We start from the raw sequence: 23,696 nt of genomic DNA, 5'->3' as shown, positions 1-23,696 counted from the left end.
CCTACTTCTCAGGAAGGAAACTGCGGGGGTGATGTCATATTATATAGTGGACATTCGCTCATGCTTCTAAACACAGTTGCTACACTTACACTCATGATACATAAACATGAAAGTATCTTGCATGATCTCACATGTGATTACATGGATGAACTGTCTTAATATTAAATGTAGTTGACCATTATAGTCAACGGGGTTTACTGGTTTACTGGTTCCTGTTTTCTTCCATTATTACAAAGGATTTTAAAGTCTCATCACTTTCCGCTACACTGTTGTGCTTACTGAGTTGATGCTTTACCCTTTTCTTGACCTTTTCCTGTGCTACAGCACAGATACAAGTAGCTGGCACACTACGACAGGAGATGCGTACCTCTGCAACTTCAACATCATGGACAAATAGTCAGTTTGGTTTCTCACACTGAAATTGCATTACAGAAAGAAAATTAGTCAGGACAGGTGCACTAGAGGTGTAGTACTACTATAATTATTACTATTATTATTATCACTAGTAGTAGTAGTAGTAGTAGTAGTATTTTGCAGAGGGCACTCATATGTAATAATATATGTATGTAATATGTGTTTATCAAATGAGATGGCTTATTAATCAAAATATTTATATGGATATGAATTATATGTAATTAAACATTGCACATAATTTCATAATAAATTATATGATAAACCACATTTACAATTAAGCACATCTGAATACATATAGAACATATGGCACATGTAAATAAAATCCAAGGAGTATGTAACCCTGTTATATTTATACTAAAAATAAGCTTAAAAATATATGTTAAGGAAAAATATTGAGTTACACAAAATTCTTGCTTACAGCTAATGGCAGTTGAGAATGAACAAGAGAGATGAAAGATCTGGGGAAATGCAAATGTGACGATTGAAGCTTTTCCTTTTAGGAAATGACAAAAACTATAAGTGACAGTCTTAATGTTAGTAAGAAGTTAATTCTAGCACTGGGGAGCTGAAGAAGAAAATTAGTTAATTGTAGTAGCAAACAACAAGTAAAACTTTAAGATTGTGTGCCTCTCAGGTGTTATATCTCAGGGGCTGAAAATCGGAAGTCATTAAAAGTCTGCAGGTGTGAATAAAATAGGATTTGACTTGTTTGTAAATAAGCAACATAAAAATACAACAATTTCCATGTCCAACAGTGGCTCACCTATGCCATTTGGAGTCAAGTCAACATTGCATATGTTCTGTATTAAATGAAAGACAGCTCTGATTACTACTCTCTCTTCTAATTACAATAATTAAAATTGTCATATTTTGCATACTAGTTTATTACTTTACTTACACATAAAGTGTATCACACTTTTTCCACAGATAGATAAGTAGCAAAAAATAACATGAATTTAAATTAAAAGTTTGTTTTGACCTCTTTGGATGGGTTAATGAGTGATATTAAATCCTATACTGCCTCTGGAGAACTACTGACAACGTGTCATCAGATCTTTACATAGAATTTTGAGCATATATCATTATTTTTTAAATCCTACTACAATTAAATTGTAGGAACATGTATACACTTGCAAATTAGCACATTTATTTAAACAAGTCTCCTAATAATTTAAAAACTCATGCAAGCAAATTAGATTTGAAAGAAGTCATTTGTTAGAAAATCATTTATTACAGCAATTAACTGCAAAAAGTAATTTTGCTACCAGAGTTATCTTTTATTGTACATGCCTATACATGGTTTAATTGGTATTAAAACTAAATAAAGCTAAAGTTATATAGACACTGGGCTGCATCTGTTTAGAGTCTTTTCACATGTCAAACCTAGACCTGCTTTCAGGGTTCTAGTCAGTTTAACACTGGTATTGTTTCAAAACCTTTACCTGAGAGGACATCTGATACACCCCTAAATAGTCCAGTGGTTCCTATAAGTGCAGTCTGTCAGTTGTGCTGTGAAGTGTGATGGTTATGGGTAGAATGTGCAATCTAACCCCTGGGACAGCGCTCAGAGCAAAGGTTTAACATTCTCCGCAGCTAGCAGTAAGAGGGAAAAACCTTATATCAATTGTTTCTGAGCAATTGTACATGTTCTTTATTTATGTTTTGATTCCGTGTTTTGTTGGTGGGAAATGTTATTCTTAAATAGCTTTTACAATTGCAGCCTTATTTCTGCATTTGTTGTTGCTGTTGGAATGGCTTAGCATAGGTTCCGTGGGAAGTGCAGCATGAGGCCAGGCAAGAATGAAGTCATACTACGACCTGATGTGTTTGGCTTGAACATATGGTCGCTTTTGGCAGAGACATCCTGAATGCCCTGTGCTTGAAATGTACTGTAGGAAATGAACTGGGCTGAACTGTACCTTGTGGCATCGCAGCCTCTGTGCTATTGCCATGACATTGTAAAGAGCGATCGTACACATTATTCATGAACAGGACTGACAGTGGTGATAATTCTGTTGTTAATTTCTTTGGTTGACATTCCAATCAGATGGGTAATAAAAATAAATTCTGAGCCAACAGAGTAAGATGAAATGTGTCATTCTGCTTTATCACGGTGGACAATGGCAAACTGGGGTCTGCGCTTCTTTCAGTCCGATATTTACTGCTGCTCCAAAACAAGCCCAGTCTCAGTACGTCTCCAGGAGCATTGGGGTACGTGTGTGTGTGTGTGTATGAGAGTGACACACACTCCCACACAACGCTGCTGGTACCCTGCCCACTGCGGTATTCCCTTTCATCCACAGAGTGGCTTGGTCACATTATGTGACTGTCACCCACAGGTGTTTACTTTAAGATCTCCCTGTGACAGCGCTCTCTCCCTGCAGCCATTCCTTCTCACAAGCAGATAGTTCTGCTTTGATTGAATACCTATTGATTTGTGCAGCAGTGATACTTTTATGGCAAGACCAGGACCTGCATCATGATGCGTACTATCCTTTTATATATGCTTATGTTTGTCAGTTTAACATATTTTGTCTGCATCCATGTTTATTCATTTGTGCCACACAATGGAAAAACAGTGTGTTTTATAAATGAGAGGCAAGATATCTGCCCCCAATTACAATACAAAAGATTATGCATGCAATCAGGTGCAGATCCCAAGTGTGGATTGAGAGAAAATGTTTGATTTTTGCATTACAGAAAATCAAAGGAACTGTGGGAATATGTGTAAAGGCACCGCAATAACAACTGTATAATAATTATAATGCCCGCCCCAGCACCTGGAGGCAGCTTATCTAAAATCAACAGAAGACATGAACAACAATGTTGCTGGTTGTAAACAGAACAAAAACCTATACACATTCAAATACTCATGCCTTCACATAGATATTGCATTTTAATTCACTGAACAAAACCTTAATGTCCCATTAACAGACATTTCATTCTCCATCTTTTTTTCTGTTAAAACATTTCCACAATTGCTGGTCACTGTGTTATAAAACAATCTGAAGTGCATAAAATGCCTCATACTTAGGACCATTATTATGAAAAAAAGACATTTTAGGAGTTTTGTTACTTATTTTTTTTACTAATATTTTCATTTCAGTTTGAAAAAGAACACAAATGTGTTGTTTGTAACAAATGCAATGGTGCCATATATATATATATATATATATATATATATATATATATTTTTTTTTTTTTTTTTTTTAAAGGTAGGGCCAAACAACATTGTGCTTTGCTTTAGTCTGCCCATCAATTCGCCAATAAATAAACTTATAAAGGATACATTTTCTTCAGAAAATCCTCAAGGTGTGTTAAAAAAGGCAGCTGATGAGAACACTCAACGTCATTGTAAGAGTGTGCAGCTTTAGAGGACCCACAAATGGGAATGTTTTTCAGCAAGACTGTTCTTTTCAGGGTGGAAACACAATTTGCATTAAGGTAGGTCTGAGGGAGTTAGCCAACAGAACCTTTCAGACCACTGACAGTACTAGTGATAAAACCGTATTACCTTCTCGTTGAATTGTTCATTCAGCATTGTAGTTGCGGGGGCTGAGTGACCTGGGCTTTAGTGGAATTCTCCCTCTCATCAGTTTATCATCTGCAGTATCTTATTGTGTGAGAAATTTTCGGACAATTTGAATTCCTTGAGTTCATTGGTGGCAACAATGAACTCATCTTCTTACTATTATACTATTAATACTATTACTATTACTACTAGAATACTATTAACTATCAGCATTATTTCTTTGGGAGGTATTATTTCATGATAATTCTGAACTGTGACCTCCATATTTGTGAAATGGAGATATTGCCTGATGCCTGTTATGCACCAGTTTTTAGTTCATTCCTAATCATGATAGGAATTTTAAAAATTTCCAGTACTGGTTACAGTTCAATGGTCTGTAGCAGCTATACCTCTTAATGTATTGCCAAGAATTCTGGGGAAGTTCATAGATCTGTTCTACAGTGCATTTGTACCACATTGCATGCAGATAGGACTAATGGTTGGTAAGTTCGGAATCATGTACTTTAAATGTTAATTGATTGGCTTACAACAGCCATCCTCTCAGTGTTTAAAAATGATCTTCAGCTGACTCCAAAAAGGGTCATTCAAATATTAATCTATCTGGACCATTTTTGGTCTTCATAGCACTCCATGAGAATGTGCTGTTTAAGCATTTCACAAAATATTCAGAATGAAGGGAAAAATGGGCCCAGTATATACTGTGTCATAAATGTTCCTTGTGAAACAAGACACACGTATTCCAAGTTTTATGACTAAAGTGCAAACCGTTTGAATGTCATGGAGGCTTAAACATTGTGAACATCTGTTACAGTGCCACTGTGAATCTTATAAATGTGATAATGTGTGTGGCCTACTCCTATAGCCCCTAGAAAACTACCAAGTTGTCAACACATTATAAGCAACATTGCAGAAAAAAAAAACACCCAAAACAGTAGGAGGACTACACATCTATGGTGCTAGGTCGCCTAATAAGCCAAACAGAATCAAAACAAAACAATAGTGTGCCTATGCACTTATAGTGTTATTCTGTTTAATGAGAAATCGAAAATTACTGTATGAACAAGATCAATAATCTTCCTTCCATTTTGACTTGGAAGCCTAATTGCTCTATGTGTCCTTCATTAAGCGAGAGCAGAACATGCATTTAGGCCGTGATTCTACTGCTTGTGGTCTTACTGAACGGTGTGCACAATACTGCATCTTCACCCACAGTGCAGTATATTAAGTGATGGACTGAATTAACAAAGCTTTCGGTATGTCGTTCTTCAGATGATTTCATGATTTAAATTTATGCAGAACTTTGAAGTGACCTAAATGAAGGAATTGTCTTAGGTCTTTGATCCCTAAATGAAGGTCTTCGTTACATTAGATATGCAATAAACAAAAGCTAGGTATTTACCTGCTCTGGCAGAAAGCACTGCCAAATATATTTGGCAGGCCATCGAGATTGGCTTAGAACCAAATGGTGAGAAGCATGACATTGTAACACATTGTTACTTCCCAAAGAGAGCGGACGGTTTATGTAAAAAAAAAAAAAGTATTTCGAAAATACTGCTTAAAGAAAGAATAATTCGGCAGCGAAGACCGTATACGCCCCTGTGCTCTTCTCTGTTTTCAACAACGCTGTCTGACACTCTCGGACCGTCTGCTGGGCTATTTTGAACTGAGAAGAAGCTGTCTTTCCCATGGCCGCCTGACAATAGAGGCACGCTGGCAGTGCGTTTCGGCGGAGGCTGGACCGTAGTAGGTGTGTCTGAGGATAACATGCAGAATATATTGTAATGTGTTCAGCAGCAGGATGGCGTGAAAGAGCTGCACTGAGAGAAAGACAGCAGAGAGAAGCGCACGTTCAAAACAGTGAGAGAAGAGGCAAGGAACACTTCTCACGGCATATCACAAATATGGATTTTGGTTTTAAAGCACATACCGGAATGCTGGCATTGCTGACTACTCTTCTTTGTTGCTTGAATGGGGCGTTTAGTAAAGGTGGGTATCCGATCCATTTTGTAAAAGACGATTTGATATGAACTTGATGTACGTAGTTTGTTCGGTACAACCCGACAGGCAATTTCATTACCATTATGGAGAGTAAGTTTTGGACCGAGTAACTTTGTTCTGTGCATAATGTTAATGATGTAGACTAATTCATCTACATTGTTTGGCAGTGGCATATTTTATATTGTGCGTTCCTGCTGAGTAATTACTTTGAGTCAAATTCGCACAGAATTATAGAAAGGGGCATAAAGACAATTGCTTATCTGTATACGCAAACCAACTGACTTTTCCTATATAAACATAACGACTCACTTACATTTACTCCATTGAGGAAAGCAGCACATTTTCTGCTGCGTATGTACAGTAAGATGTTCAGATATGACTAAAATTTTGTACAATATATTTAAGTCTGTCTGTAAGTAGGGGATTTCAATTAATTTGTTGTCCTTGACGCGGTTTTGCGGGCTGTTGGAGAGTTTGAAGAGAATGCATTGAATCCAGGGAATTTTATCGTCGCAGCGAAAATACGTTTGGTAGGCTACTTTCTTCTGTAAGCGATTTGGATGAACTAAGAAACTGGTATTACACAGTAGGTAACCGAACCTCATACGCTAGATTGTGAAGAAATGACCTGAAATCACGGAATACTCTTCTGGTAAATTCGATAAAAATAAGTATTAGCAGGTACAATTAGCTCGCCATCCTACAAACGGTATCACATCTGCTGAACTTGTTTTGTTATTTGTTCAGTAAGATCCTTAGTACTTCGGTACAATATATATATTCGTCATAGTTTCAAGCAGCGTGTAGAAGAGGCAGGTACTGAATAATGTACTGCAATAAAGCACTTTGATGAACTTCCACAGAGAAGTGACAAGGTAAGTACATCACTTGTGTTCTCTACGCTCCAACCTCGCTGAGTAGCATTTTCAGTGACAAAAGATGGGACGGTACTAGCCCAGTCTTCACAATGCCTAATACCTCCTTAAGCACTAATATTGACAAAGAGAAGAATGGTGAATGCGTCGCAAAATGATTAAAGGGTCAGATCCGATTGTGACGAAAATATACAAAGGCACGCACTATTATTATTATTATTATTATTATTATTTTTATTATTATTATTATATAATTTTTGTTGTTGTTTTGTTGTTATTGTTATTATTATTATTTGGTAATCGCTTCAGCGGTAATGGAAACGGCTACCAAGGTGAAATAGACTAATACAGAATATTAACGCGTTACATTACGCGTTGAATCGGGTGGTGGTTTTCAAAAGTTGTTCTTGGAATTTTGTCAAATTAAGGAAAACTTTTTGGCTCTCAATCATAAATGCATTAAAAAGACACTTTTTAAAATTTGATATTGGTTTGTGTACGGGTGAAGTGTAAAAAGTGATCGCAGGTTTTTTGTGCGAAGATACCTTTTTTACTGGAGAAAGAGAAACGTATTATATGCAGAATTTAAACAGTTTACAAGTTCGACTTGCGTTGTACCGGATCAACTGTAATCACCAGTTCTGCTTATTATAGGTCTAAGCTGAAGACCATCCTGCCAAAATAAGATAAAATGCAGAAAAAACTTGTAAATGTGAATCCTCTGTCTATCTGACATTTCACAGTTATGCCACAGAAATGTGAGCAGATACCTTGAGAGTGAGGGATGGTGAAAACGAGGTGCATCTGCATTGTAATTGAAGCAGATGGGGCTGAACTTTCCAAAACCCCAACACTCTATACATTTCTAATCGGAAGGCAAAATGTGACAAAAGGCTGTTTCTAATCTAGTGCAGGAAGTGATTTTTTAAGGGGTTTATTCCATCAGGGGTAGAAATGATGGCAGATTCTTTTAAGAAGTAAAGAACATCAGTGTTTCATATTCTGTAGCATTGACCTTCTCTGATTTCCATGAGATAAAGGAATCTTCCATCAGAAGATGTACATACATCTGTCTGTATTCTAGTCCAATAGTATTTTCCCAACAATGACTGATCAGTTGTATTTTGACCCAAGTCAGACCTGCATCTGAAAAATTTGACTGGATTCCACCCGACCCAATTTAAGACATCTTAAATTATCACCTGACTCTTGCCAGAACCCAACATCACACCAGAGGAGGCTCATCCATTGAGGAAAGGGAGGACCATCCTCCCTAAAATTTCAGAGAAAAATAAACGTCCAAGAGAAAAATAAATACACGGAAATTTAACAGATGAATCTGTTAAACTACTAATAATACTACTATTTAATACTACTACTATTTCAACACTTTGAAGTCACAAAAATCGTCTCCCCATGTCAAAATACCAACAGCACCCCCTACCGCAATTGAAAATTACTGTACAGAGGTCCGACCTCCCCATGCCTCCATTGATGCCCATTATAAATGGTTGTCACCCCAGCGGCTCGTGAGTCCTGGCTTTTAACATGAGGGTGAATGGCAGTAAGGGAGGACAAACCTCCCTTAGGGCGGGTCTAGCCAGATCCTCTGGATTTAATGCCTAACATCAGTGAACCAATCAGCACAGCTGATTGCGCTGGTGAATATCCAATTAGAGTTTTGAGGGAGGGGGTTATCAATGATATCATGCAAGAATCTTGTCTTGTGTCATTAGTCATACAGCAAGGATAAGAATTGTCGTGTTTAGTCGAGACGTTTTTTCTGTTGGAAGCTAGATTTGTTTATCGCAAATAAAGCCACAGTGGAAACAGCGGACGTTGTCCATGTTTTATTAAATACACCATTTCACTCATTGGACTACAGTGAGAAGGTTAGGGTCAGAGCAACAGGGAGACCAGTTCCAAAAATCAAGATTACCAAACCAAATGGTAAGGTCAGTGTGTTCAACACCACATGGTATGAGAAATACCCATGGCTCACTGGCAGCCTAATGAACAACCGTCTGTATTGCTGGCCTTGCCTGCTAATGGGGAAACATCCCCAAAAATCTCAAACATGGTCTGTTCAGGGATTTAGTGATATAAAGAATTAGGATGGGGCAACAAAACGCCACAATAAATGTAAAGACCACATTGGTGCTGCAGTTAGATTGAAATTTCTGGGCAGGATGCCAATCGATCAAGTTGTGTATGAGGGTGTACGGTTGCAAACGGCGCAGCACAATGCAAAAGTGTGTCATAATAGAGATACTCTGAATTGATACCCTGGTTGATACCACTGCTTATCTAGGCATGCAATAGTTGGCATTCAGGGGGCATATCAAGGGGGCCAGTTCAGACAACAAGGGAAACTATAGAGAGCTAGCAAAGGTGATTGCATGATATGATGATTTACTTGCAGAGCATTTGCAGCCTTCATCAGTGTTTACCGGCATGTCTAAAACCATCCAAAATGAATTGATTTCAGCAATAGCCACCTCAAAAGCGAAATCAAGCAGGAATTAGACGCTGCTCCATTCTTCTCTTGGCAGATTGATGAAACTACAGACATAAGCTGTCATTCACAGCTCTCAGTCATCGTCAGATATGTAGACCATCAAGGAACTATTCAGAAATGTTTTTTCGATGTGTCGGGTGGGCGAGATGCACAGTTGTTGTTCGAGTTTGTGCAGGCTGAGATGTCAGGGTACAATTTCAAAACAACAGAATGCAGCAATTTACCACTATTTAGGTATATTTTTATTGGCAACTAATTTTAGCGTCATCTTCAAATTCATTTTTATAGTATATGGTCATGTGAAGAACAGAACACAACTGTCATTCCCACTAGCCGCCCGAGCTATGCACTATTTAGTTCTGTGTTCAGACCACTCATTGAAAATGTAAGAACTGCTTTCACAGCACAACATTGCCAACTATATCCCAAAAAGACACAAATTAGAATGCTAGCAAGCTTTTATCAGTGCTTACTGTGCTGTTGTTGTATTTTGTATGTCTTTTAGGTAGTTAGCTCACTAGTTGTAGACCACAACTCCTTACTGCTGCTTTAAAAGTGTCTGGGTATTACATGCCTGCATATGCCCTCACTAAGAACCCCCCCCACCACCACCACCACCACCACCATCACCATCACCAAACTTCACCAAGCGCACCCTCCTTCCTCCCCTACTTTTATAATCACCAGCCGCCGCTGCATCACACAACACACTAAGTAAGATAAATATAGACTATATGGCCAAAAGTACAGTATGTGGACAGCCCTCCTAATTATTGAGTTCAGGGGCCTCATGTATAAAACTTTCTTACACACAGATTTGATCTTAGAATGTGCGTATGCTCAAATCCACGCCAAAGTTCAGATTTATAAAAACAGTCTTTGACATGGAAAAGTACTTAGCTCGATGTAAGGCTCCAACTTGGCGTATGCACGTTTCCTTGTGGCAGTGTTGGAGTACTGCAGGTATTTGGAAATCTAAGAGCGCCAACCAGGGTTTCCGCTAGGATTTTTTCTTTCTGGTCCGGTGTGCGGAAAGAATTTACCAGACAAATTTGAAACTTACCAGTCACGTTTCATTAACAGTCTATGTTACAAACGCAAATATAATGTACACCTAGGTTGATGAAAGAATGACAATGATCTCAAATCAGTTTGACTATTTAATGAACAGTAAGGATTAAGCAAAACAAACTGTAACAATTGAGCAAAACCTCAACATTACCCGCTGAAATGTAGGCTACGTTTTGTATGAGCATTATTACTGGACATTTTGACCGGCAAGTTTTTAATTTATCGGTTTTTCATAAATTTTACCAGGCAAAAACCGCTAATTACCGGCTAATGGAAACCCTGGTGCTAATATGTTGTCTGCTGCCTAATTGTTTACACATTATTATTATTAGTAGTAGTAGTAGTAGTAGTAGTAGTGTAACGAAAGAGTCAGAAGACCCAAGTGCAGAGCTCCAGTACTTTTAATACAGAGTCCACAAATCCAAAACAGAATCTTCTAGAATGGTCCAAACACAAGCCAGGGGCAAAGAACTTGGAGGGCAAACAGTAACACCAAACAAACAATCCAAACCGCCAGACAATAAGCAGGGTCAAAAGACAGGCAAACAGGTCAAAACAGAACCAGAGCAAAGCACAAACACCAATAAACCGGTTCAGTATGCGAATGCAATACCTCACAAAGAGGTGCATGAATTGCAGTCCTTAAATCCCCCAGTGGTGATTAACTGAATTTGCTGCAGGTGTGGTTAAAATTCAGATGACTCAGAGCGTGGGTGTGGCTGAACAGGGAGTTGGCTGGAGGTGGGTCTGACAAGTAGTAGTAGTAGATGCTGTTGTAGTTGTATTGCCAGATTGAACACATTGCTTAGGCTATATGTAATGGTTTGCATAATACAGTTATCAGTAAATTAAAACAACATAAGCTAGACTACTAGTGGAAAACAAAACAAAAACACACACTGGTTTTCCAAAACTACCCCTATTAGCATAATTGGCACATCCTTGAAGGAAATTTATTTAATATACTTATTATGGTTCCACACGTGTAAAACATCTCAGTCAATCTATAGGCTATAAAATTTCCAATCATGCAGTAGTTTGCAAGAGGAAGAATGGCTGCATTGGCACTTCTCCGGGATTCCGCCACCCGACGGCAGACGTCTTTACGCATGACAGGTGGCTGATAAGCAGGTAGCGTTTGCCGAGAGCTACGCTATTAGAGCTTTGTGCCCAGATGGCACATACTTGGTTTTAGTGGTAACACTACTGGAAAGGCTCCCAAACAGCATCCCTGAACGCATCTGCACCTCCACCAACAGGACCTCAATTTCTGCCCTGCTAGATCTACCCCAGTTAACTGTAGGTGCTATTATTGTCAAGTGGAAGCATCTAGGAGCAACAACAGTTCAGCCATGAAAGGGTAGACCACGCAAACTTACAGAGCGGGGCTGCCGAGTGCTGAAGCGCATTTGTTGAATCACTCACTACAGAGTTCCAAACTGTCTCTGGCTGCAACATCAGCACAAGAACTGTGCATCAGGAGCTTCATGAAATGGGTTTCCATGGCTGAGCAGCTGCACAAAAGCCCAACATCACTATGCGCAATGCCAAGTGACGGCAGGAGTGGAGCAAAGCATGTCGCCACTGGACTCTGGAGCAGTGGAAACGTGTTCTCTGGAGTGATGAATCACACTTCACTATCTGGCAGTCTGATGGATGAATCTGAGTTTAGCGGATGCCAGGAGAGTGCTACCTACCGGAATGCACTGTGCCTACTGTAAAGTTTGGTGGAGGAGGGATAATGGGGCTGTTTCAGGGTTTGGGCTGGGCCCCTTAGTTCCAGTGAAGGGTGATTTTAATGCTACAGCATACAAAGTCATTTTAGACAATTGTATGCTTCCAACTTTGTGGCAATAGTTTGGGGAAGGCCCTTTCTTGTTCCAGCATGACTGTGCCCCTGTGCGTAAAGCAACGTCCATAAAGACATGGTTTGACGAGTTTTGTACAGTGGAACTCCAGTGGCCTGCACAGAGCCCTGACCTCAATCCCACTGAACACCTTTGGGATGAATTAGAACACCGACTGCGAGCAAGGCCTTCTCGTCCAACATCAGTGCCTGACCTCACAAATGCTCTTTTGACTGAATGGGCACAAATTCCCACAGACACACTCCAAAATCTTGTGGAAAGCCTTCCCAGAAGAGTGGAAGCTGTTATAGCTGCAAATGGGGGCGGGGGGGGGGGGGGCAACTCCAATGCCCTTGGTTTTGTTTTGGAATGTGATGTCCAATAAGCTCATATAGGTGTGTTGGTCAGGTGTCCACATACTTTTGGCGATATAGTGTAGCTCTACTGATCTGCCAGTCCACACAACTGTTCAGTGATCAAACTGTGTACAGCTATTTATGCATAAAAGAAAAGAATGACCACATTTTAATGATTTGTGGAACAGAAACAAAAAAAAATTAGGAATCATCATAGAAAAAAACTGGATTCTTCATGTTGCTTTTCCTTTGCAGCACTATGTAGAAAGACAGTGACATCCACTGTGCCAGGTGGTAAAGAGGTTGCAGCTTTAAGATCACAAGCTAAAACAGAGTCTTAATTTTGAATCACTGTTAATGCAGGTAAGTCATTTATCATAGTCCTTCAGGGAAAAACTAAAAACTGGATTTGAAATATAGCGAGGCAGCTCTCTGAACTGACAATTAGTGATTGTTAGTTAGTGATTGTTAATCAGTGAGTCAACAAGCTAGCTAAGCTTACACCAAAATTTGTTGGTGGCGGCAGTGCAAGTTAGCTTAGAAGTGTTGCTTGCTTGTTGAAAACTAGTTATTGGCCTATTTAATTATCAGTTGTTACTGCTATCAAGACCAGGCATAATTCATCATTATAATTCAATTAATTCATGTTGTTAAATGAAAATATATGGGTGTGCTATTCATTACGAAATTACCATTATATTATGCCTCTTACTAACAGAAAGTGAGAATTTCACAGAAAAATAATGTTTTATGTCTTCTGCTTATCAATAGATTGCACAGTTTTAAAGATAAAAAAGTATCAAGGGGAGATTTATGTAATAATTATTTTGTTTATTTATGTATGGTAGGAATATATGTGGTGAAGATAGAATATGTCTCTAAAGGTCCAGGATCCAGGATTTTTTTTTTTTGTTTTTAGCTTATGATAGACATGACATGAATTTTGAAGGGGAATTCTTGACTAATGCAACGTGGACTGCTGATAAGGTGGAAGTACTGCAAACTGCTGTACTGCTGTAGGACAAGTACTTCCTAGCTGATCAAAATCTTAAACTGCATGCTGGACCTGAACTGCATGTGAATAACTTTGAACTCGTCCACATCACCACACCAGCGGGATTTTGGCAAACCTGCACACTACTAGCACACACACACACACACCTGTACCTCTTTTTGCCTAACAACAGTTGATTCTAAGAGCCCTTGGTACTGCTGTGTGATTGTTAATCCACACATGCATTTCAGGAGTGAGGATGCTTCCCATGTGTTTAAAGAACAGAACTCACATGCATTTTAAACAGCCACAAGAGTTGTACCACAGCCACAGCTGCAGAGCCTGTCATCCAGCATGTTTTTTTGCCCTCATTGGCCATTAATGCATTCATTAAGGATGGAAACAGTGAGGCTTCATGAAGAAATCAGAAGTTGTGTCTTTATGAGAAAAATATGATGATAATAAGACATTATTCAATGCCTCAGCAGTTCAGTTCTAACAGGAAAGGTGCTGAAAACCCTGTGAAACTGAAAGACAACGTATTTTTCTTCAGCTTTGGTTACAAAACAGGCCAGGTTTCCTGGGTGTATACTCACAAAAGCACTGTTTTTGTTGTGAACTCTATGGCAAGGTAGTTCTATAATATTACTTGATTCAGTTTTGTATTGTGCTGCTACTACTAGTCAAATACTCTTTCTGATCACACACAAATTAGTGCTCAATAGCAAACTCATTGGTGTTACCCCACTTTTTACTACATTCAGCTTGCAGGGTGGATAACTGATACTGTCCCTCCCTTTGTAACCACACCATAATCCGGCAGAGTACATCCCAGTGCTTCAGGCCAAAGACACATTGAAGGTGTAACATGTAACATGATTTTTTATACATCCAGCTTCTTCAGACTTAAAAGGGCAATGACAATCAATCATAAAAAAAACAAAACAAAGGTGTCTGAAACAGGAAGGCTGTGCTGCAGCTTTTAACTAAAAAACCGCATTGCCTTTTGGGAGGAGCTAGTCTTATCCATTTGTATCCTACATCACACCACTAACTAGGTCAAATTACAGCCTTAAATGATGAAAGAGACAAAAGAGGTTGGATATCCAGACGTGTACTTGAAAGAATCGTAAATCCTTACAATCCTGAGTCTTTCAACAACAGTTCTCTGCTTCATGCAAAGTTTGTCAAAAAATTTCAGAGCGACTTACACGGTGCATCTAATAAAGTGGCGTGAAAAGTTGCACAAATAGGACACCGCTAAGAGCACATGAACAAGTGACAGTGCCAAACATAGTGCTGAGACTGCAAATTTGTGCCTGTCCTGACGTGTGAGTCTAAAGGAACATGTACGACTTAAGGACTGTACAATTCCAAATATAATGCTATCACATGCCACACAAATAAACCTCCGCATACCCAATCACATAAATCTCTGAAGTACACCTCCACATATATAATTGCACGTAAGAGGTGCAAAAAGATCACGTTTGGGTAGGGGGGGTAGAGATGAGGTGGGTCTTCAGTCTATGATGAAAGATGGTCAGTGTTTCAGCTGTCCTGACTGAAACAGGAAAGGTTGTAGGGCAGGTGATAACTGAAGTGAAGAGGGTGCCATCCCCCTCACTGCTTGGCAGGATAACACCAGCATTTTGAGGCGGCCACAAGCTGCCTGTGGTAGCCATTGAAGGGAGATCATGACGTGTAGGACACAGGAGAATTTGGGGATATTGTGGACCAATCAAGTAGCAGCATTCTGATTAAGCTGCAGCCAGGGCAGCAAGGAGGGAGTTGCAGTAGTCTACAGCAGGTGAGAGAGAACCAGGGTTTGTATCAGGATTTGGGTTGTGTAAGTGGTAAGGAGGGGCCAAATTCTTCTGGTGTTGACGTCCTCTGATGTAAATAGACCAGTTAAGCTTGAAGAAGTGGAGGCTAAAAACGTACCTTTAAACTGCTATTACAATTAAAACTTTAACTTAAAACCAAACAACTCTAAAAAACAAAGCACATGTATACTGTTGTACTGGTGCCAAGGAGGCAACCAGTCATGCTCCCTCTGTTATGTGCCAAGTGCATTGTGTAACTTAAACATAACTTTATGTGCTTGCTCTTTGAAGTGAATGGGACTCCTCTGAGAGCAATGTCTGTCGCCATTCATGACGTCTTTTTAATTTTACTTTCATCCAAACTGTTGCTGTGATTGACACTCATGCAGTGCATATTGGAATTTCAAAGAAATTATGCATAATGCTGCTTGTACTCCTTTGAGTTGATGCTTGCTGGCAATAGACATTCGTTTAGATACAAGACTTTAATTATGTAGAGAACAAAGTAGTTTGAAGGGAAGAACATAGATTATTTAGTTAAAACAGATTTTATTACTGTGCTGAAATTCTTTTATTCCATACTAGTTAACAATGTATTTTGTCGTTCTCTTCAAGTGAGTGTTGCACCGATGTTTTTTTTTTTGCAATTTGTGTATGTTATTAACACTGCAATGTAAGGATGTTAGAGCATTTAGATCTTCTCTGGCTTTGGAGTTACTTGTAAATGGAAATAAAAATATATTTTAAAAACTCAGTGTATCATAGTGGTAAGGAGCGGGGCTCATAAACTAAAAATGGTTGTCAGTTGCAAAGGGGGCCACTGCTGTTGTACACTTGGGCAAGGTACTTATTGTTTCTGTAAATATTCAGCTGCATAAATTGATAACATGTAATAGTAAGCTATGTAAGGTGCTTTGGATAAGGGCATCTGCCATGCTAAACCCAATGTGAAACAAAAACATACAACATCAATCACACGCTAAGGCAAACACAGTGTCATTTTCATTCATTTATGTAATTACATTACATTACATACGTTACATGCATTTAGCAGATTTTCTTATCCGGAGTGACTTCCATCGCAATGGAACATAAGTGTATCCATTCAATTTAAACAAGCAATAGTGTCAGACCAGGCTCACAGCACTCCCAGACCAGTGAGTGTGAGCATAACACTATTCAAGCTCTACCACAAGTTAACTTGTGCACTCCGACAAAAACCAAGTATACTACGATACAACAGGTCCTAGAACACAAATTCATAATACATCATAATACTACACATAAAGTTAACATTGAATCCAAGACGTAGTAGGTATTAGGGGGTGGGGATGTAGTCTGAAGAGGTGGGTCTTCAGTCTGCGTTGGAAGATGGCCAGTGATTCCTCTGTCCTAACCCCCGTGGGAAGTTCACCCCACAACTGAGGGACCAATACAGACAGGGATCGTGACTGAGAAGAGCGATCCCATCAGGTTGGGGCAGTCAGTTGCCCTGTGGATGCAGAGCTCAGCAATCTTGAGGGAACATAGGGTTTGAACAGGGGTCGTAGGTATGACGGGGCTGTCCCATTCACTGTCCTCTATGCAAGCAGCAGGGTTTCGAACTTGATGCAAGCAATAACAGGAAGCCAGTGAAGTGAGATGAGGAGGGGAGTAACTTGACTAGTGTCAGCTACTAAACTGCTGTATGTGGTTGTATCATTGTTAACTGAAATAATTTGTTCTATGTTTTTGATCATGTTATAAACACACCTGTAGAAAACAAGGTTGTTATATGTTAGGTAACATGACCACAAAGAGAGGAACATAGCTAACACCTTGTCAGATTTTGCTTGTTTAGAAACAAGAAAATGTTGTATTTGACAAATTTAAAATAAATCTAAAACAGCATGTATCCATGCAATTTTGACTGTTATCTTAAATAAAGCTTATTTATGAGCTGGCTTTAAAAATATATCCACCCCAAAATACAAAGAAATTATGCACTTTATGTACAAAACATGGGTGATACAGCCATGACACGGCAGTGGGTCCTCATCTGAACTAAATAATTTCAAAGCAAAATTTTACAATTTTTGTGCTTGTTAGCTGGATAAATGCAGTGTCGGTTGCAAATATGTTATATAGTACTAATGTTCAATGTGATGTTCTTATTTGCTTGGGCATGCTGGACTCTACAGGTCATGTCATATTTTTACTTTTGTAACAACAAAATTGGTTTTAAGAGCTAGTAAACCCAATGCCTTAGGTCACATAAAAAACACAAATCTAGGTAAAAATATCTAAAGGTATCTAAAGGTAAAAATAATCCTTTATTGTACAGCATCAAAGCTGCATCTCAGTTTGCACGTGTTGTGACCCTGTTCATCCTCCATTCAAGGATGTACTTGGTATGACATTAGCAAGAGTGCGAGTGGGTTGTAAAACTATGTTTAATTTGGGACATGCTTGCCAACATCTGTACTTGGACATTAATCATCTGGTGCCACCTTTACTACAGAGAGATTTACACAAACCATGGAGATGGCTAAAGAATTGGCTTGCATGTTTGTAGCAAACTATATTCTGATTTGACAACTTTATGAATGTGCAACAAAGCTGTAGCTAATACCTAATACTGTGTCAGCTTTAAATATATGTTTGTTGGATAGGCTGCTAGCTTCACCTTTGTTTCTTCACAACATGTTTATGAAGTAGTGTCCAGTTTTATTGGTGTTAGGTTGATTTTGATTGGTAGCCAGCTATGATATATAGCTCTCACATTTATCCAGTCAGATATTTCTGAATTTCAGACTCTGTAAGAGTTTGTGGGCTAGGCAGACTAAAATGATCCAATTGGTGTCAACAAATTTAAGTCATTGAATAAACTGGAGTGTGCAAGGAACATCTGTATTTTTAATAGTTCCAAATTTTAATGTCAGGAACAGTGAATAACACATTTTATTTTCCCTTTAGGCTTTAAAATGAGTTAAAAGCATATTTTGGAGTAATAAGCAAACAGTCCAAATGATTATAATCAACCAATCCCAATTTTACATTTTCCTGTTATGAGCATGGTACAAACACCAAATGTTTAACACATGGAGTTACCTTGGAAAAAAAAATCCTACTAACGTAATACACTTACTCTTCAATATCTTTCAGTATAATGTATTGTTCTGCAGCCTGAATCTGGGGGAGGAACAGTGAGGGCAGATGAAGCCTCATTTTGCTTGCCTGTTTAAGGATTGGGACAACCTTAAAGATGGTGGTGATTTTACTCCTGGCTCCAAATGAGGGGAAATGCCAGGTGAATTAAGTGAGGGAGCATTAAATAATCGATTGGGCTGCAGCCCTTGTATTTCTGTTAGTATAAAATAATTGCGTCCGTCAGGTTTACGTGTCCTATCTGGTTCATAATGCATGTTCCTCATCAAATTGTGACAATGGGAGTGAAAAATCCTCACAGAAAGCAAGGCATAATCACGGCACACCTTCAGATTTCAATATGATGAAATTCTCACAGGATGCTGTGATTTTCCTGGGCAAGAAATGTAAATGTAAATGTAAGAAAAGAAATTTTTGGGCTGATTCTTTTATTTGAGTTTTGAATTTGATTTAAATAGTGCTGTCTTTTAGATATTCTCAATCAGCCAGGTTAATCTAATTCCCTGTCTTGTGTGCTGAATGCTGTACCAAAGCACCACTTCCTTTTGCTGAGGGTGATTGAATATTCTGCAGAAGCAGATTTTTGGCTGTGCAATGTTGGTGGAGAGGCGTCCTTTGTGTGAGGGGGTCAGTATATGATCATTTGAAATGATGAAATCACATACCTTGCAAATATATATAGAGTGAGGTTATGACATTAGCAATATCCCATCAATTTCTCTCTGCCCCAGACTGGGATCTATATCTCTTACCCACATGTGACATCGAAGCCGTCTTTTCCATACAGGTCTATCTTGAACAAATGCAGCATTGGAAAATAAATAAAATATTTGTATTTACAACAAAATTACTAATAAATACATTTTTTATGACAGTTTTTTTTAATGGCAAACCCTATTTTAATGAGATATACAAGTTTATAAAATGACCATCTGGGGGAGTTAAAAATTTGCACTATTGTATATATTTTTTGTTAGCTTGTTTTGTATAAGATTTCTAATCTGGTGGGCTGAAAGAAAAAAGATTAAAAATACTGCAGATAACACTGTCTTTGTTCAGTCTCTTGGTTGTGACCTGAATAATTGATAAGAAATTACTGTCCTTTTCTCATTATCCACTGATTCTGTGTCAGTATGCTGCATATGAATTAAGAGTATCAACTGTATGGAAGCTTGCTTGATACAGATCCTGAACTGTAAATGTCTCAGCTAATGCCTCTTGGGTCTGTTTCAGTATGAACAAATGTGTGATACTGGATATGGACAACGTGTTTATCCACTGTCACTAACTTGGTATTTTCAACCTGGATTTTCTGTAGTGTAACACAAGCAGTAGAAACAAGCAGTAGAATTTTTCATTCCAAAATTTCAATAACAAAAAAGAGAGAAGAGGAAGAAATCTGACAGCATAAAATTCCAAAGAAAAGAGCCTACTGTGATTTGACACAATTGTCGTCTTAATATTAGCTATTCTAAAATGATCACTAAATAGGCACACAGGGAGAGGGAAAATTGGAAATATTCATACGGAGCTGTCTACAATAAGACTATGCCCATAGAACTTACAATAAATTCATATTGTGATTTTGTGAGTACAGCAAACACCTAGATGTTTGTGCATCGACAATCAGGCTTCTCTCTAGCTGAAGACAGTATGCGCCACATTATGATGTCCCTGATTTTGGGGCGGATCCATGGGTTGGTCTGTGAGGCCACTGATTGGAGTCTTGCCCTAGAGCAGAAGGTCACACTGCAACATGTATATGTTTTGTGAGTCACTAGCTATGTATTTGTTTCAGCAGATTTTTTTGTGAGATGTTTTAGCAAATCTTTAAATGCTTCTGATTAATTAAATGCATTAAACAGTATCTATAAATAGCTGGTTGTTTTCTTCCTTTTTGAATAAACCTAACCCTGTTAACAAGAGCTATAGGTTCATATGGGAGACAAAGTACCCGTGGTATAGGACAGCTAGTTAAATAGCCAGCCAGCTAGCTAGCTAACTTTATGTCTCTTTCCAGATAACAATCTCTTCAGCTATAATTTGGTTCAAAATATGGATAAGCAAATGCCAGCATTCATCATAGGAGCATTCAGCACTCTGAAAAAAGAAAACACTGTTGCCTGATGTGCAATGGACAGATTAAACCCCTGGCTGGCCTATCTACCCCTATATCCATCAGTGGAACAAAGTCAGTCTGGTCTTCCTCAGCTGATGACACAGCTGGAATCAAAGTTGGGTTGAAGTGCTCACCTTGCCCTTGTCAGAGCAAGTGTTTTTACCAGTTGAGCCACTTGGGAGCACTACAGTTAGTTTCTCAGATGAGTGTCATATAATTTAATAATAGTTCCCATTTTCTTATTCAATGGATTAACAATGAGTCATGACGCATAACATCCCTACTGTATGTGAAGTATTTCCCACAATACCCATAATACAAAGCAGTAAGGAATTGAAACGTTACACATTTGCATACAAAAGACAACTGCATACAGACTGTTATGTTCAAGTGAACCCTTTTTACTCAACTGTGGTGTTTGAGGTAGCAAAGTCTTTCCACATTGCACATTGAATATCAGGAGATCTGCTCTGATCTAAAGGCATTGAATTCGTCATGAGTCAGTATTAATGCTCATAATGCCCAAAAGCTATTACTTTTGTATTGTCCACAGAACTATAATCAGGGTTTCACCAGTACCTGTAGTATTAAGCAATATCTTGCATGTAGCTACACATTTCCTGTTCAAAATGTCTGATATGGCTGTGATGTGTAACAGTATTGGAGTATCAAAATGGTAAAAAAATTAGTTCCAGCATAGAAAGGTAGTTGAAAAGTCCTGAAAGGCTCCTCTTATATTATTGTGTTATCATAGTAAGTGATCCTGTATGACAGAGGAGATTATATTGAAAGTCTTTGTATCTAATCTCATATATAAGATATTTAACACATGTATTTAGGAAATGTGCAACCTTGTGTATGATAGGGAAGGGGAGTGATGGAAGTAAATTATGGCCTGAGTAAAAATGATATATTTTGCTAGGCTCTGTATTTTATATGCAGCATACCTCTGTCCCATCAGAATTTATTAGTTTTCAATGAGGTGGTTGTTTGTATTGCAAAGAACATAAACCCACTGAAGAAAATCAATTTGTCGTAAACGCATTGTATATTTTCCGCAAACCCTGCACTGTCTATTATGATTCATGAGCTGGTACTGTCTCAAAGAGCTGGAGTGAAGGAAGGGGAAAATGAGGAATAAATCACCCTTATATTTCTTCTTTAGTGTCATTTATAAAAATTCATGTCAGAGAAGGCCAGCCATGAATGGAAGTCTTATGAAGTCAAGGTTAAACAAAGGTGTGACTTGAGACCCCCCCCCCCCCCCCCCAAAAAAAAAAAAAAAAAAAAACTGAAGTTGGATATTATGAATCAAGATTTATTCATGTGGAATGCAATATTTAAAAAAAAGAATTGACAGAAAATTATACTCTACTTGTGTGTGAGTCATCTAACCTTCTCAAGGCTGAATTCTTCAAAACACTTCAGCACATTCAAACAGACACATTTATCTTAGAAAAAAGTCACAATAGATAAGCTGTTTTTATTATACTTTGAAAACAGTTTATCAGGTAGACATGTACTGTGTCCAGACCATCTTCAATAGTTTATAATTCCAGTGTCAAAGAAAAAGTATTCCCATATTACTTGTGACAAATTAGGAGAAGGATTAAAAGGACCACACATTATTTTCTAGAGCTTACATTGTTCTATTCCAACTTTAGGGTTAGAAGAGTTTAAGAATTGACAGAAGGCACAAATAAGCATTTACAGATATATTTACAGATTTTTTAAAACAATTTTCATTGTACAGCATAATGGTACCTGTGAAAGGTGCAGTTAATCTCCAGGAGAAGACAAAGCACAGTTTCTTTCTGTGTATATTGCACAGCGATAGAGGGTGTTTACGTTTTATAAATGTGAATCATTAAACTCACTTGGCTTTCATATCCAGACTCTTTATATTACTTTGAGGAGCGTTTCTAAATGGATGTGTACATATTTGAAAATGTCCAGTACCATCTTGTGTCTGGTCATTGCAATCACAGAGAAAATGGCTGTCTTTGTTTACTTATGCACATTGCCAATTTTAAGTTTATTAAAATGACTTCAGAACCCACTTCATAACCATCTTAATTTCACTCTTTCTCAAGTGCAGCCATTCAGTTTGCTTTAACCCTCAGAATAGATCTTTCAATTTCTAGTGAATAATCTGTCGGTGTAAATCGATGAGGCAAAATAATTATTTGGTGATATTTAGTAAATTTGACTCAAGAACATCTGAATATCTTCTGAGCACTGGTTGCCAGTCACCATTGTTTATTAACCATTCATCCTGCATTTAAGCCTTTCATTTATGTTTTAAAATGTAATGCACTTGAGTTCAGATATAGAATCATCCTAAATGATTGAATCCTATGTGGAGTCCCGTTCAATCTCTGAGCTGCTCTTTTTTTTTTTTTCTTTTTCATATTGTTTGGTTTTCTTACCCAACATACAGTCATCGCTTCATTTTGCCGTCCAGATTCTTCATGAAGAAAAACATATCTTGAACTATCAGAGGCCCTGGAAGGCTACTTTTGATATGTATTTTTTTGTAATCGGTGCAATCATAATGATACATTTTACCATTGAATTAACAAAGTGTACCCTCATATCAGTAACACTTAGCATTAATAACTGGAACCCTCAGTTTAGTAAAGTGCACCCTTGATTTAGTCATTTTGAGGGCAGAGTTTACGAAATTGAAGATATGAAAGAGTGAAAAACGTTTCAGTGTAATGATGGCCACTGCGATGAGGGCCCTGGAGTCTGTTTTATTTTTAGGTCCAATGGTAATGGATTGATGCAGAGCACTAAACCAGGCCAGCTGGAAAAAAACAACAACAAAAAAAGACAGTCAGTCCCAGTCAGTATGTGGTAAAACTATAATTTGAATGTTATTAATAGGCAACAAAGGAAACATACAGTACATTCAAAAATGTGTGACAGAATGACAGGATGAGTTCATGTGTCTGTGTGCTCTGTAATAGGACTTTTGGACTGCTATTGGGTGGCTT

General features: G+C 38.3%; 1 protein-coding gene across 1 annotated transcript in view; it reads left to right on the top strand.

Annotated features, from left to right (window-relative positions):
• The first annotated feature begins 5,608 nt into the window (after positions 1–5,608).
• The window catches only part of cntnap3 (contactin associated protein family member 3), a 113,260-nt gene continuing 95,172 nt past the window's right edge, over positions 5,609–23,696 (top strand). The window contains exon 1 of the mRNA XM_036528677.1: positions 5,609–5,932. Coding sequence (XP_036384570.1) covers positions 5,728–5,932 — 205 coding nt within the window. The 5' untranslated portion in view covers positions 5,609–5,727. The remainder of the gene's footprint in view (positions 5,933–23,696) is intronic.

The sequence above is a fragment of the Megalops cyprinoides genome, chromosome 5, assembly GCF_013368585.1.
Source record: "Megalops cyprinoides isolate fMegCyp1 chromosome 5, fMegCyp1.pri, whole genome shotgun sequence".
Taxonomy (NCBI): Eukaryota; Metazoa; Chordata; class Actinopteri; order Elopiformes; family Megalopidae; genus Megalops; species Megalops cyprinoides.
The sequence above is the reverse complement of the archived record's forward strand: the minus strand, read 5'-3'. Positions and strand labels throughout refer to the sequence as shown.